The sequence below is a fragment of the Lissotriton helveticus genome, chromosome 1_1 (genome assembly GCF_964261635.1).
Source record: "Lissotriton helveticus chromosome 1_1, aLisHel1.1, whole genome shotgun sequence".
Classification (NCBI taxonomy): Eukaryota; Metazoa; Chordata; class Amphibia; order Caudata; family Salamandridae; genus Lissotriton; species Lissotriton helveticus.
Genome location: NC_136057.1, coordinates 1,392,282,337 through 1,392,297,757, shown reverse-complemented (window position 1 = coordinate 1,392,297,757; position 15,421 = coordinate 1,392,282,337). Strand labels below are relative to the sequence as shown.

The 15,421-nt window shown below is 47.2% G+C and overlaps 1 protein-coding gene across 2 annotated transcripts in view; it reads left to right on the top strand.

Moving 5' to 3' along the window:
• Positions 1 to 5,746, top strand: part of LOC144773104 (E3 ubiquitin-protein ligase TRIM39-like) — a 523,054-nt gene extending 517,308 nt beyond the window's left edge. The window contains exon 6 of one of the 2 annotated variants that reach the window (XM_078657969.1): positions 4,335 to 5,746. In XM_078657969.1, the coding sequence (XP_078514095.1) occupies positions 4,335 to 4,846 (512 nt within the window). In that variant the 3' untranslated portion in view covers positions 4,847 to 5,746. The remainder of the gene's footprint in view (positions 1 to 4,334) is intronic. The other variant, XM_078657960.1, reaches the window with a different exon arrangement.
• The last annotated feature ends 9,675 nt before the right edge of the window (positions 5,747 to 15,421 follow it).

The following is a 15,421-nucleotide window of genomic DNA, read 5'->3' as shown; positions in this document are numbered from 1 at the left end:
ATCCGCCAGACCCAACATGTCCAAAAAATTTCCCAGCCATAGCTGCGATATGGGAAGGAGTCTGGGGGGGCTACGATCTTCCTCCCCATTAACAACTGAATTAAAATCGCCACCCACTACCAACAAGCCGTCAGGAAACCCCAGAACCACCCTACCCAGATCAGTGAATGTGGTGGACTGTAGACCAGGCGGAACATACACAGACAATATGGAGATAGTCTTCCCCTCCCACCGACCCGTAATAGCTGCGTAGCGGCCTCTATCATCCAGCACCGTGCCATCTATCTCCAGGGGGAGGGAGTTCCCGACCAGGATGCCCGCCCCTCTCGACCCAGTGGTAAATCCGGAATGGGCCACCAACCGGTAACCCCCATCTATTCAGTGCGTGGCATGTATTTCCTACTAAATGTGTCTCTTGGAGTAAAACTACATCCGGGGAGCATCGCTTCAAATATTGCAGAACTATCCCCCGTTTTATCCTATCACCAAGACCGTTGACGTTCCAGCTCAGTACCCTCAGCCCCCTACCCCCATCCCAGAAGTGAACATTCTGCCCCCCCCGCCACGAAACAGGCACATAGCAGCAAATATGGAACAAAGCACAGCCTTGATACAAACAAGGAAGAAAAGACCCCCCCACCACCCCCAAAAGAACCCTCAAAACACACACCCCCCACCCTGCACCCCTGCGGTAGACCAAAAAGCCACCCCAACTTGCAGTGTGCCTGTCGCCCCATTAAACTAACCTACAAGAAGAGAGAAAGAGTCCCCAGAGGAGGAAGAGTCCCGAATCCCCCCACCCCCGGGTATCCACACTGTATAGACATAACAGTCATAGAGCCACTGCCATAAAGTTGGGATTGCCGGCGTAGACTCACTACTCCTGTTCTTCCAAGCCGCCTTCGGTGCCCCTCGAACTCTCCGGGCTGGTATGGCGCGTCGACAAAATGTCTAACCAGTCACTGGCCACTTCGGGGCGGTCAAAAAAGAGCACACGTTCTCCATGTTCAATCCTCAGGCGGGCCGGGAAAAGCATGGCGTATTTCAGTCCCATGACCCTGAGTCGCCTTTTCACCCCCGTAAAGCCCATACGTTGTTCTGCACCGCCTGTGTAAAGTCCAGGTAAAAACTGATCAACACATTCTCAAATTTGGTGGGACCATTGGTACGCGAGGCTTGCAGGATAGCATCCCTGTCCCAGAAATTCAAAATCCTGGCTATTATGGGCCTCGGAGTGGCTCCCAACTTGGGCTTCCCACCAGGGACTCTATGAGCCCGCTCCACCGTAAAAAGTTTACTGAGGCCCTTTGGTGCCAAGTGGTTCAAGACAAGGTCTTCCACCAGGACGTCTGTAGACAAGTCTGCGGAGTTCTCCGGAACACCCACGATGCGGACGTCGTTGCGTCTGGCCCGGCTCTCGAAATCACCCAGCCGGCGGGCAAACAGGTCATTGGACGTCCGGAGATTGCGGACTTCGGTCTGGAGATCCGAGACATCCGTGGTCAGGCTCGCAGTCTTGATATCAAGGGACTTGACCCTCTCATTGGTTCTCCCCAAGTCCGTCCTGATGAGATTGACTTCGATCGCCACCGTGTCTATCTTAGCTGCCAGGGTTTCATACTGCTGACCCATAGTAGTCCGAACACTTGCAATGGCGCCCATAACATCCTTCAAAGTTGGCTCCTCAGTTTCAGGAGGACCATCACCAGTTTCCTCAAGGACCTTACTCGCTCCGCCTGGGGATCCCTTCGGGCGAGTAAAGCGATCTATAGTCTGGGATTGGGCAACCCCTCAAAGGGATGGGCCTCTGGTGGCACGCTTCTCGACATCCCCCCTGCCCGCCATGATGGGCGACGAGCTCTGATGGAACCTTTGGGATCTGGTCAGAATGATTACCGTCGTAGCAAGCCTGTAGAGGCGAGAGGGCAAGGATCAAAAGCCGGCGTGGGGTTGGCAGCAGAATCAGGGCAGCCGTGCCGATCGGCAGCAAGTCGCCGTCTACAATGACCAAGAGCGAAACCGAAAGTACCACAGGAGCAGCGGACGTGTCGCACCAGCCGTTGTAATTCAATTGCCACCTGGGGTACCTTGGGGACTCAAGTCCCCGAATGGTCTTCGGTATAGGCCGCAAAGTTCAAAGTGCAGTAAGTCCGGTTCCCGGCGGCCAATTCGATTTTCGGAAAAAGCGTGTGCATCAGCATGGCATCAGCAATAAGTACCCGTCGTCCAAATCAGGATTCTTTACAGGATAGATGCGGAAAGGGTCTCGGGAACCCTGTGCTCACGCTTCCATCTTGGATACGCGTGAAGCTCCTCCCCCTACCCATCCTTTATTCAAAGATTATGCAGCTCTTCCCCTTTCCTTACTGTTGTCTGTGTCTCCTAATTGTGAGTATCTGTCAGCCCAAGACCTAAAAGTTGTTTTCACCAGCAACCTTGAACTGCTGGTGGACTGGCCATCATTTTTAGAAATCTAGAGCTGTATTACAGCTTAAATTGTTTTTAATAATTAGAAAAATAATGCCTAATTAAGTTAAACATAAGTTAGCATGACTAGACTGCATCCAGCTTGCATTTCATCAGTTCCTGTTTGCAGAAAGAAATATGCGCGCTTTTCTTTTTGTGAATGAGCCTCTCCACATGTGTTACATGTGCGTTTCCATTTCAGAGAATATGAAAAATCTAAGCTTAATTGATGTGGTCTGTACTGTTAAATTGTATCAGTTTGTGTTCTCTCAAGGAAGCCATGTTCAGGATGTTCTTTCAATGTCCTTTGCTCGAGACTTTTCTAGGGACTATTTATTATCTGAGCTGTCTGTTGTATTTCTGTACCATATAAATGTCATGCCCTTTGCTTCATTTTCTATGCACACCTGATTTATTATTATGCAGAAGTATGTGTTTATAGATGTAGTTTAATGAATCTAGCTTGTGTATTGGGATGTTCATTGGCTTCTTAGAATGATACATTGCTAGTTCAACCCTCTTATGTCCCATCTCACCACTGAGTGTATGACTTTTCTGTTGGAAATCCTACAAAATATGTTTTTGGGATATGTGCCAGCCTGCAGAATTGATTCTTTGGGAGTGGACTACATCCGTTTCTTTCCTTGCTTTATATTTGTTTCTGGCTATTGACATGTTCATAGAGTGATTTTGTTACTTTTCTTGCTGATTAGAACTTTGACTATTTTGTTTGAACTAATCGTAATTGATGAACTTATTTAGCATTCTGTAATCTTAATTTTGAATAAACCTATAAGGTTTAACTTGGAATTCTATTGCACGTTAAGTTTGTTTTATTGGCTTGGACTCAGTCTTATGAAGACTCGGCCCTGATCCATCGCATCGACCCTCTCAAAATATTTTAATTAGTGATTCGACATACACAAAGTGCCTATGGACACAATGGGTGTGTACCCCTTTTTTTTTTTTGCACCCCGACATTTGAGTATTAAATAAGGGACTGCAGTCGCTTGCACTGCTTCTGTAATCTAGGCCACATCAGTACAGAATTTGAACTGGCACAATCACAAGAGGTTTCCCTAATTTACATGAGTGTGGGTCCCTTGCCAATGAGAGATTGCCTTTGCACCATATATAGACCCTATTGCCAAGAGAAGCAGGCAGGCGGAGCACGGATTATCTGTCATGTATAAGGTAGTTGCAGAGTCTGTCGGTCCCCCAAAAGTTCTCTTGGGGAGGGAGACTGGGTGGTTCCTGACACCCTCTCACTCCCCGCCCGAGATGTTCTGTTGAAGGGTTGTGTAGAGAAACTCTGCATTCCCCTCTTAAAAATGGGAGTGGAAGGCAGGACCTTGATTTTAAGCCATGACTGTCTTTCACTGATGTTATTTTCCCAATACAGTTGCCAGTAGTCTGAGTTCACAACTCTCCTGGGGGAGCACATTTTTTCCATCTAGTTTAATGCACTACCACAGTCCGTGCCGTAAGCACTTAGATAAGGGTGTGCTGTGTTGCAGACAGGGCTGGGAAGACCCTTGGGTAATATAGCCCCAGTCAGGCTTACATTTGCTTCTGGACATTCTGAGGAGATGTTTGCTACACCTTGTGCTGTTCACTAAGCGCTTCTGCTTAAGAGGGTCCACAACTATGAACAGTTTACTTTACTTCTATCTATGTCAAGTCACCTTCATCCTAGAAGAAGGAATGGGACCCAGACAGATGTTTTGTTGTTAATTATTCTTTGGTGGGTTTCAAGTACCTTTATATTTAAATGAAGCTGTTGGTGTAAACTTTAAACAGTGTGGGTCTTGGAATAGAAGATGAATTCTCCTGCCTGGTAGTTTTAACTTGGTCTTCTTTCTCTGCAGTGACAATTACTCTGGATCCAGACACAGCTCATCCAGAGCTCGTCGTGCTTGGATGTCGGAGACTGGTGAAGGCCATTGTTGGAAAACCGTCTGTACCAGACAACCCCAAAAGATTCATGAATTATCGCTGTGTCCTCGGGAGCAAAGGGTTCACCTCAGGGAAACATTATTGGGAGGTGCTGCTCCTCTATGGGGGATATAACTGGTCTGTGGGGGTTGCAGCAGAATCTGTGAACAGAAAGGAATATTTCAAGTGGTCACCAAAGGAGAGTGTCTGGGCTCTGAAGAAGTGCGGTGAAGACTACTGCGCTCTCGGTTGTCAACAAGTTCCTCTGTCTGTGAATTGGAGGATTGAAAAGCTTGGAGTGTATCTGGACTATGAAGAGGGACAACTGTCCTTCTACAATGCTGGCACTTCGAATCATCTGTACACTTTTACTTGCATGTTCTTCCCTTGTAAGATTTTCCCAATCTTCGATGTGGGTGGTTCAACTGAGATGAGGCTTCAGTAGAAGCTGGTGCTCCTACTCCATGCCCCCGCCACATAATTAGGAAGGCTTCACTCAGGATGCCAAGTTGTGAGTTGAATATCTCCCATTGTAAGATCTGCACCTTCTCCAACACCAACGCCTGTGTGGAGCTGCATATTGCACACCATATTCATTTCTTTTTTTAATTATGTATGTTCACACATGGTCAGGTGGGGTGATGACTACTGTAAAAAAAGATATTGAATCTTGATTTCAATGGAGGACAATTGTTGAAGCACATGTGAGTATTTAATGGAAGCTCTCCCACCCCTTTTCAGGTGTTGACTCATTTTTCTGGTCTTGCAAAGGTTGGCGGCTGCCCCTTGCCTTTGTAGAGACTAAAGCACCTATTTTCTTATGCATCGATTGATGCCCCTTTTTTCTCTTTGTACAGTGCAAACCTCTATCTTTGTGCTTCCAGGTGTTGGACAACTTCTCCTCTGCTCAAACGAGACCATTTCTCTAATTTCAAGGCTTTCACGTCTCCATTATGCATGGGCTGACTCTGTGGGTGTGGTCATCCATTGTGTGATGACTTGTATAGTGGGGTGGAGGTGTGCTGTGTAGGTAGCTGTGGTGGGCTTAGCAATAAGTGCCATGTCATGGTACATGTGGGTTGAGTGTATAATATTTGTGCAATAGGGGTTGCACATGGCAAGTTGAGCTGTGAAAGATGGGGTGATCTTAGTAAACAGTTTAGTTGGTGATGTGGCGATGTCTTTGGGCCAGATATATTTATTGTATATGTTAAATTATTAAAGTTTTATAATCTATTTTCATAAGTGATTGATGGGATGGGTAGGATAAAGAGAATAAAGCAAGCTGATGCTTTGAATTTGACGTACTATATAAAAATATGAATAAATGTTTTTGCATTTTAAAAATCAAATCCATTGTCTGGTTTACTCCATATGACTGCTTGGTGTTAATCACGGCTGAGCAGCTAATCTTGTTTGTGGTACTGTGAACTTTCCATATTTATGATGCACCTGCATTTGAACTTGCTGGATCCCTCAAACTCTAGTGCACTGACTAACACGCTGCTCTCTCAGTGCACCTCAGTCCTGATTTACAGCTCCTGATATTCCAGAACTAGAAAACACATAGGGGCCGATTACGATGGCGGGCGGACAAAGTCCGCCTGCCATCGCACCTACAAAAGGGACCGCCCGCCATAGTTGCGGCGGTCCCACTATAGCAATTATGATGCGCCCGCCAGTGTGGCAGGCGCATCCTGTATATTTTACATTGCTGCGGGTGCTGCTGCAAGCAGCACCCACCGCAATGTAAAATATACATGTGCTTTTACATGCACATCGTGACAGGCACCGTGCAGTGCCTTCCACATTGTACATGTAAAAGCAGGGGGGGTGCACCTCCCCCAACACCCTGTGGGCTCACAACAGACCCCCAACAGCATGGACCGCCAGCCTTTCCATGGCAGCAATGAAGCCATGGAAAGGCTGCTCTGAGCCTGCATCGGAATATGGATGGCGGTGTCTTCCAGACACCGCCATCCATTGTATCACAATCATCTTGGACAGCATTCGTCGTAAGTGGCTCGACGAGGCGACCAGCAGAAAACAGGCGGACGATCTTTCCGTCCGCCGCGGACCCCCCAGCCATCATAATGTGGCGGGGGGTCTTTGCTGTCACGATGGCGGGCAGATCGCCCCTGCCAGGCCGGCGGTGACGACCGCCGGCCCGGTGGGGGCGATCCGCCCGCCATTGTAATCGGCCCCTCAGTTCTTCCAATCCACCTCAATCCTGCCCTGTAAAATGCCCAATATTCCACTACAGAGACCCACACTTTGCACTACCAGTGCACATCCTTCATGAACTGCTGCACCCATTATTGGCCTCAGACGTGCACTGATATTTAAGCAGTGGAACACTCACAATGCACTCCACTGAAAGGCATCTCTGAATGGTGTCAAAACTTCCCGCTGTGCCATTGTCCCCATTATCCTCTACTAAGATTTCCTTTAGTCTGCTCTGTGACCTGTTAGTCACTGTGGTAACCTATATGAAAATAGGGGGAATTATGTGATTAAAAATGAAGTAAGTTTGGGTGCTATTTCTGGAATGGAGTACACTAGGAAAGGGCAGGAAAACAAAGTGTGAAATGGCCATGTTCAATTAAAACGTACCTTGTCTAAACTGTACTAATACATCAATTTGGGTTGTTAGATGAGTGGCCATGTGCTTGCTGCCAGCCACTCAGTCAGTAACCCTTTTGAATAATATATTTTCAGTTCTACTCTATGCATTGGTGGGGAACAAAGTATTAAATTATTTGCAAAAATGTTCAACATATATGGTTTCAATGTTTTTATAAATAAGATAAGATGCATCTCCTGTAAATTCATTGTATCACAAAATGCATTAAAGTATCATTTTGTGCAACCAATTATGAGACCATCTAAACCATAAGATTTCCATAGGTTATGTTATTCGAAATCTTGACTGGATTTTGTAGTGTGATGTAACAATCCATTAATATATGTTCCAAGTGTTCATCAACGGTTATAATTACACCATAATCCGTACAGCCACAGCCAACACTCGTTTTGCAGTGAAAATCACTTCAAGGCTGTAAAAAGCATATATTGCATAGAAATTAGCATAACTGTACTGCTCATATGTAACAACTACTCAATAGGTACACAAATGTTTATAAATTCATTAGATACAATATTTGTATACCGCAAGAGTTTTATTTACTTGTTCGTAAGAGTGCAATTGTAAGCCCTCTGACATTAATAGATTTTTTTTTAAACCTACCTCTTCAAGAAGGAGTTTGTCTATAGAGTCCTGAATACTTCCAAACGTAATCTCTCTAAGTACTGAGCATCTTCCAAACATTTTAGTGAAGTATTAGGAAAGAGGACTACTTATTGGCTAGCTCATATTTTTTTCTGATTTGTTTTCCCAGTAAATAGTCCAAGATGAAATTCCAAGGATCATAATTAGCTATAGATTATTTACATTAGTAAGATATAAATTATGTCTGCTAAAAGTCTGCATTAACTGAGTATTCGTTTACAATTTAAGTCAAGAGGTTTAGGCTTTTTTATTGGATGTATGAGGATTTTTTTCAAATCTAGCTAAAATATTTTAGGTGAAAGATTACAAACCACCTCACAGTTGTATAACATAAGAGGCTGAATCCTAAAGGGATTACCCTATGTGGGTGAAAGAAGAACCTAATATTGCACCATATTAATACAGATTTGATCCGCATACATATTAAAAATACATCAGTAGCTTGATTCCGGTATGTGATGTAAATGGTTTACAAATAGTGTTAGTTGTGTTCTAAATTTTAAACTTGTGGTTACAGCATGGCCAGGGACCTTGAGAATTTTGATTAAGAATTTTTAGAAATGAGTAGGTTCTTAAATATAGAAATATATATTGATCATGTCAGGTTTTGGAGTATACCACCTTTTCATCTAGTTTTGCAGCAATGGGAAAAGGAAATGACAAGACAGAGGTGTAGTGTTTAAATGAGAGCTGTATCAAAATTAATGTTCTGTTGGGTGAAGATCCGTTTTCCCTCAAAGGTGTGTTTTTTTAAGTTCCTTGATTGTAGTGAATGTAACATAGTGATGTTGATATCTATAACTGATCTTAGTATAAATGGATAACAGAAAAGATGGCAGTATTGTTTGAATAAGCTTTACATTAAATAGCAAGTATTTTTTTCTTTTTTTTTCTCATGTCACCGATAAGCATCTGCAAAGGAATGAAAAAAAAATGCATTGTCTAACTGTCCGCCCTGCGGTCACCGCAGCCACCCTGGTCCATTCCATCTGGACCCTCACCTTTTGTCAGTGAGTCGGTGTAATTATAGGGACGGATGAAGAAAACCCAAAGATCAAGACCAAATCAAACAAGCATTTACAATGCAATGGTTTCGCCTTTGCAAAAGTTAGAGCTATTGGCTTTGCTCATGACATTATTTTTATTTATGTTTTTTTTAAAAAAACATAAATAAATGGCATTGTCATTTATAATGCCAATAGCAGGGCGGGAGAGCAAGCACAAGCAACAAGGGGGCAGGACAGCAAGCACAAGCAATGAGGAGGGGGGGGCCGCAAGCACGAGCAACGGGGGGGGCTGGGGAGCAAGCACAAGCAACGGCAGGACAGCAAGGGGGGCAGGACAGCGAGCACAAGCGACAGGGGAACAAGCACTGAGGGGGGAGGACAGCAAGCACGAGCAACGGTGGGCAGGGGAGCAAGCACAAGCAACAGCAGGACAGCAATTTTGCCCAGAGTCACATGGTGCTGGGCTAACCTGCCGCCGGGGATTGAACCGTGAACCCTGTGGTCTGGAGTCAGGCACCCTGGCCACTGCGCCACACCTTTATTAGGGACCTGTGTTGTGACATGGATAGTGTGCCAGGCTCCCCTGGGATGAGCTGGATTATGTGATTGTAATGGCTCAGTAAATTAATTGCGCCTTTTGACATCTGGGGCTATATGACAATAAGTTCCCCAGGGGCCCCAACAGCCATTTGTGCCACTTCTTGCACCTCAGGGAACTTTGGTATTACAGAAGGAGCTGCAGATGCTTCTGTGAACTTTTCTATAATATGGATTATGTTGGTGCACGCTTGGCACTGGCATAATTGCGAGGGGGCTATTACTCCTTTTCTCGGGGGGCTGGGCAAATGAGGGAAAACGTTGCCCCTGCAGCAGAATTAAAGGAGCGGTCAGGAGGCGCTCTGACTGCACCACATAAAGGAGGCACGCATTCATGAACCCCCCCAAGGGCATCGCTCAGAAAGGAGGGTGGCGTGCACAGTCACTGACTGCGCCTGCTTGCACGGAGTTATTTTCCCCAGTTCGGTTACAGTTGGGTTTCCGCTTGCACAGTGAAAGGCAAACTGGTGGCTTTAAAAATCCAGGCTGTCTTTCACTGATGCACTGCCTCCAACCTTTGGGGAGAGCACATTTACTGTCATTAAATTTATTTATTTATTTTAGAGGTTTTATATAGCGCTGGCTGGACCCAGGGGTATCAGAGCGCTTTACATTTTTGAGACAAGAGGGTCAATAAGACAGGGGATATACAAAGCATCTATGTATATATATATATATATATATATATATATATATATATATATATATATATATAACATATAAGTCTCTGCCTAACAGATTACAAAACGATAAATATGGGAAGTAAGCATATCAGAATGTGGAAGAAGTGATAATCAAAAATATGATAAGGCACAAATTGAAAAAAAGAGCCGGAAATTGCAGAGTCAGGATAGGGTGGTTAGTGATCAGTTAGGTTGGTAAGGAAGGGAGGGGGAGAAGTAGGGGGGGGTTTGAGGGGAAATGACGAGAAGGAAGGGCGAGTAAGGATGATAGAGAGAGGGCGGATGCAAATAGGGTAGGACAGGAGTGGCCAGCGGAAGAGAACAGATAGGGATTAGGGTCCCCAGTATTTATTGAGGAGATGTAGTTTGAGTTCTGTCCTCGTTTGTCACAGCGCAAATGGGGATTGTGCACCCTTTATATAATGTGGGCCTGTGCAGGCATGGGTGAGCCACTGAAAGCGTGAGCCGGACTTCAGCCAGGTGCCTGGCTCCGGCTTAGCTAAAGGTCTTCTTGGACCTGCAAGCCCAAAACAAGTTGAGCTGTCATGTGGCTTCTGCCCGACACCTGGCTCTAACCACATGCACCAAGAATTATTAACAAAGCACTGACCTTTGATGTCAAACGGCGAGAGAGAGGTGCATATCTAGTAACGACTAAATTACACAATGTGAAAACAACAAAATTGGGAGCAGTCCTGACTTCTCAGCTTGACTAAATTGTGTGAACTAGTTAAGCAAATATAATATTTCTTTCTTTTTCTTTTTTTTATCACATATGAGCTCACCTTCGAATACGTGAATTTTAGAAAATGCAAGAACCTTTTGTGTTTGATTTAAAAGACTATCATGGAGCTCCATCTATAATAATCTAGGCCATGGGTACTCACAAACTTTCTCTTGGGGGCCAAGTTTACAGTGTGGTTTGTGTCCGAGGGGCGCACCGGTGGGGGCGGGGTCAGTGGTGAAGACGGCGGGGCTAGAGCAAAAAAAAAAAGATTCTAGGCCATATATGAGGCGCGCTTGACAAATGACTCCTCTAAATTCATCAATGCCTTGTGGGGGGCAGAGATGTTTGGAAGTTTATGTTGAAAAACTGTCACGTAATACATAGGTCTCAATTCAGTGCCACCATCTGATGCTTTAAGGCTAAACGCTTCCATGTTTTAAAGAAAAAGTTTTCTTAGCCTTCATGATATTTTTATGTGATCTTTTTTTGTATGATTTTCGTTCCAATTGTTTTCTTGGCTCGGCTCGTGCACGGACCCTTGGAGTCAAGCCCGATCCTTAACTCCGTTCTCCCTGTTGCTTTTTGCCTCGCCCACGTCTAGGCCTTGCAGTGATCTTAAGGTCTTGAGTGGGAATCCTGGCTAGGGCAAGTCGGCCTTCGGTTTGTTGCGTCTTAATTATACCCTTCGTTTCTTGCCGCTACGCACTAAGAAGCTCCGGGGCAGTATGTGTGTGCCCGGAGGATGGTCCAGTGAAGGCGCAGCATTTCCAGACCGCGGTGCTCGAGCGCTGCGTGTGTTGTCTCGCGCTCCCCGCCCTGGGCAGCGCGCGGGAAGGGGAGAGGTCGAGCAAGCTGTAGCGCGAGGCACATTCCTGGCCGGCGTGCCTGCTGAATGCCATCAGCTCCAGCAGTGATCGCACCATCCTTTCCTCGGAAATGCGTCTTGCCCCGCGGCTCTGCAATACCGAACTGGCTGCCCCGCCCACCATTCACACAGAGCCCCCAGCTCAGCCCTCCCTTGCCACAGCACTCCCCGCACGGGCCCGCATGGCGTAGTATAAGGGTCGTGGTGTCGTGGATTCCTATTCTAGTCACTTAGTCTGAAGTCCGCAGCTCGTGCCAGCCTTGCAGAGCCCACGTCATCCGCCAGGAGCCAACAAGGCCTGGTTTTGGAGGCGAGGAGCCTGGTGGAACCGCATCCTGCTTCGAAGAATTGTTTGCACCCGGCAGTGAGCCGCAGGGTATTATTTATTATTCAGCTTAAAATAGGCGATGTTTGGAAGCTCGAGGCAGGTTTTGTTCCACGTGTTTTCCCATGCGCATGCCTTGTGAGGCCCGGCGGCTCCCGAGTGATCGGACCTGCGGTGCTGCGGGGGAGACTCTGGAGGGCATCCCAGAAGTGTGAGCACCCCGGGCCAGTCGTCTGCTTGTGTCCGCACCCAACATCCAGCACAATGGCTGCGGAGGGGTTGGGGGGGATTTGGTGGGGAAGCGCTGGAATGAGAGGCCGGGGGCATTAAAAAGAAAAGTTTTTTAAAAAAAAGAAAACTTACCTGACTGCCGACTTGGGTCCGACCGCGCCGCATCTGCTGTCCCCTCCTGGGACAGGGTCTGCGTTGGCGCCTTCCGTTTAGTGGCTGGTGACAACAGCAACCCCTCTTCGCCAATCCAGAAGCGGCGCCTTCTCCTGAGCAGAGGAGAGAGCAGTGAGGGCGTGTACCCTTCAGAGTCTCTCTCTTGCCTGTTTTCGCTGATGGGCACAGCTGACTCGAGTTGCACGAACGGGAGGGGGGCGGGAGAGAACACGGACGACGGGAGGGGGGCGGGAGAGAACACGGACGACGGGAGGGGACACGGACGACGGGAGGGGGGCGGGAGAGGACACGGACGGCGGGAGGGGGGCGGGAGAGGACACGGACGGCGGGAGAGGACACGGACGACGGGAGGGGGGCGGGAGAGGACACGGACGGCGGGAAAGGGGAGGGAACAGGAAAAAACGTAACTCCGCCCTGGGAAAAAATCTCGGGAACGCCCCCGAATCTGGTCCGGCCTTGACGGACAGATCCGGCACTCAATGGCTAGCCTCCATTTATGGAGCTAGCCAATGAGAGCCGGGGGACGTTCCCGAAGTGCTTATTGGGAACATAGGATTTCACCTGCGCTGAAAGGCTGCGCAGCAGCCTTCGGCAGGCGAAACCCAAAAAGGACACCAGATAAATAGGCCAGGACTCTCAGTTGTTTTCTGGTCGAGGCCACAGACTCTGACCGCAGCCCTGACCCAGTCCTCTGCTATCGGAGGCAGAGGATCCTTCCATTTCAAACAGATTTTCCGCCTAGCAATAAGAATTAAATAAAAAAGCAACCCTCTACAAGGCCTCCTTAACAACAAAGTTGATGCGCCGTCAACCCCCAAAAGAATCAGTTGTAGTAAGTTTGATCTTGTGATCAAAGATTCCCTTAAGCAATAGTTCTACAGTGTCCCAAAAGATGTTCAAGCATGGACATTCAGCAAAAATATGAACATCGTTGGATCCTATGAAGCCACATTTCACACACTTGGGGGGAGGTTGAGGTGCAAACTTGGATATTTTATACAGGATCCAATCAAGACGATTAATAGTAAAAAAAATGGTTACGCTTCAAATTGGCAGTTTTAACCATTGAATTAAGTCTTCAGAGAGCTATCCCAAATTAATTCGAAGCCCTCCTCGGGAAGGCTTCCTATCCAGACGGCATGCAGAGGTAATAACTTCCTCTCTTCTACCCCTGAGAGTCCATCGTACCACCTTGCGACTTCCTTGTTCTTAGGTCTAGCATCTTGAAAGAGCAACTCCAATTTAAAGTTACCACCAATATCCCTTTATGATGCTACAAACCAAGAAGATAGATGGACGAACTTAAATCTGGACAGCTCATGATTAGTTTTAATACTCCGTACTTCCCAGGGGTGAACTCATTCCAACAAAATTAAGTCTGACCAAGTTGAGACCCCTGCCCTTCTGAGTGGAACACTGAGGGCATCTTTTAGACATTCTGGTGTTCCGGGGGAGTCCCAAACTGGAGCAAAATCAGAAAAATATCCAATACCTCACCTCCTCCTAAGTCCATACGAAAGATCCAAAGCAGCTCTCAGAACCTTTAGCCGGGCCTTCTTAAACTTAGGAGCACCAAATTTATATAAGAAACCCTCTGCACTTGCAGGCCTTATTTCCCCCAAAAGATTCCCCCAAAGTAGAATCATCAGTTTTACCCAAAAGCATTCAAATATTTTTTGTTTAAGATATCTTGATTAGTTTTGACACGCAGAACAATGAGCATGTGTGCTTGCAAACATCTGGTAACAACCCAGCATAGTAGGATTGTGCATCTGGCAAAGGAACAGTAAATTCAAATCCCCCTCCCCTCCCCTCCCCCCTCCCCTCCCCCCCTCCGCTCCCCCCCTCCCCTCCTCCCCTCCTCCTCCAAAGAAAAAGAAAATCACGCAGTAGAGATAGTGTAGACCAGCAAGGAGGCCCAACCAGCTAAGGAGCAGATGTGGCAGGAGTGAGCGACTGTGGGAGATCAGCCAAGCGCAGTAGCCTAAGATATTTGGGACATGTGAGCTCAGTAAATTCAGATGTCCGCAACGTTACCAGGGGGGCCCAGAGTTCATGAAAGGAAGCCTTGGGGTTAGTCAAAGAAAGAGAAATGTTTTCCATCCCTAAGATAAACCACAGTTTGTGTAGCCAGCCTAACCTAGTAGGAAGTACCGCAGACCCCCAGTGAGTCAGGACGTTCTGGACAGCTGCTCCCACCGTCAGTGCTATTTGTTTACCTCTCCCAGAATGAAGAGGGAAGGTGATGGCGTTGGGGAGGCCAAGAAGGATATATGCTGGGAATCTCGGGATCTGAGTCTCAAAATAGGAATCGATCTCATCCAGTATTTGTGACCAGTACGTCCCTAAGGAGGGGCAATCCCAGAGCAAGTGAGTGAGGGTGCCTTGCGCACCGCAACCTCTCCAACACAGCGGGCTGCACAAGGGGTTACTTCTATGGAGCCTTACAGGTGTCCAGTACCAGTAGGTGGCCAATTTAGTGGCCGTTTCAATAGACGCCACATTACGAGCCGTGCGGCGGGCCCGATGGTGAATGTCCTTCCACTCTTTCGGGGAAAGTTCCCTTTCCAGCTCACCTTCCCACCGCAATTGTCCCGCAGTCTTCAGTGTCCAGGGGGACCCTCAGGAATTTGTACAACTCCGACATCTGGCGTGCATCACTGAATCATCGTAATCAGCCACTTCTCAATCGGCGTTAACAACCACCCCGCCCCCACCCTAGTGTCTGATTTGAAAATAATGGAACCGCTCCGTTTCCGGAAGCCCAAGATCATTACGAAATTCCTCAAATGGGCGCAAGCCTGAAAGATAAAAAAAATGCCCGATGGAGCGGGTAGCCTCGGTCGTCCACTGTTGGAATTCTCTATAGTCAAGGCCGGGTGTGAAGTCCGGGTTCTTCATAATAGGCGTAATGGGGAATGGAAACGTTGTAAGCTCTCACATTTGCAGTCCGATCCCAAGCGTCCATAATGGGACGGCTCACTTCCGATAAATACAGACTGCGATGACGATGCTGACTGGGCAAAAAGGGAACTCCCCAAAGAGTGTGAGCTGCAAGGGCCCTGTCCATAAACAACCAATGCTTCTCGGACTCTGGCCGAGCCCACTCCACCAGAGCCCGC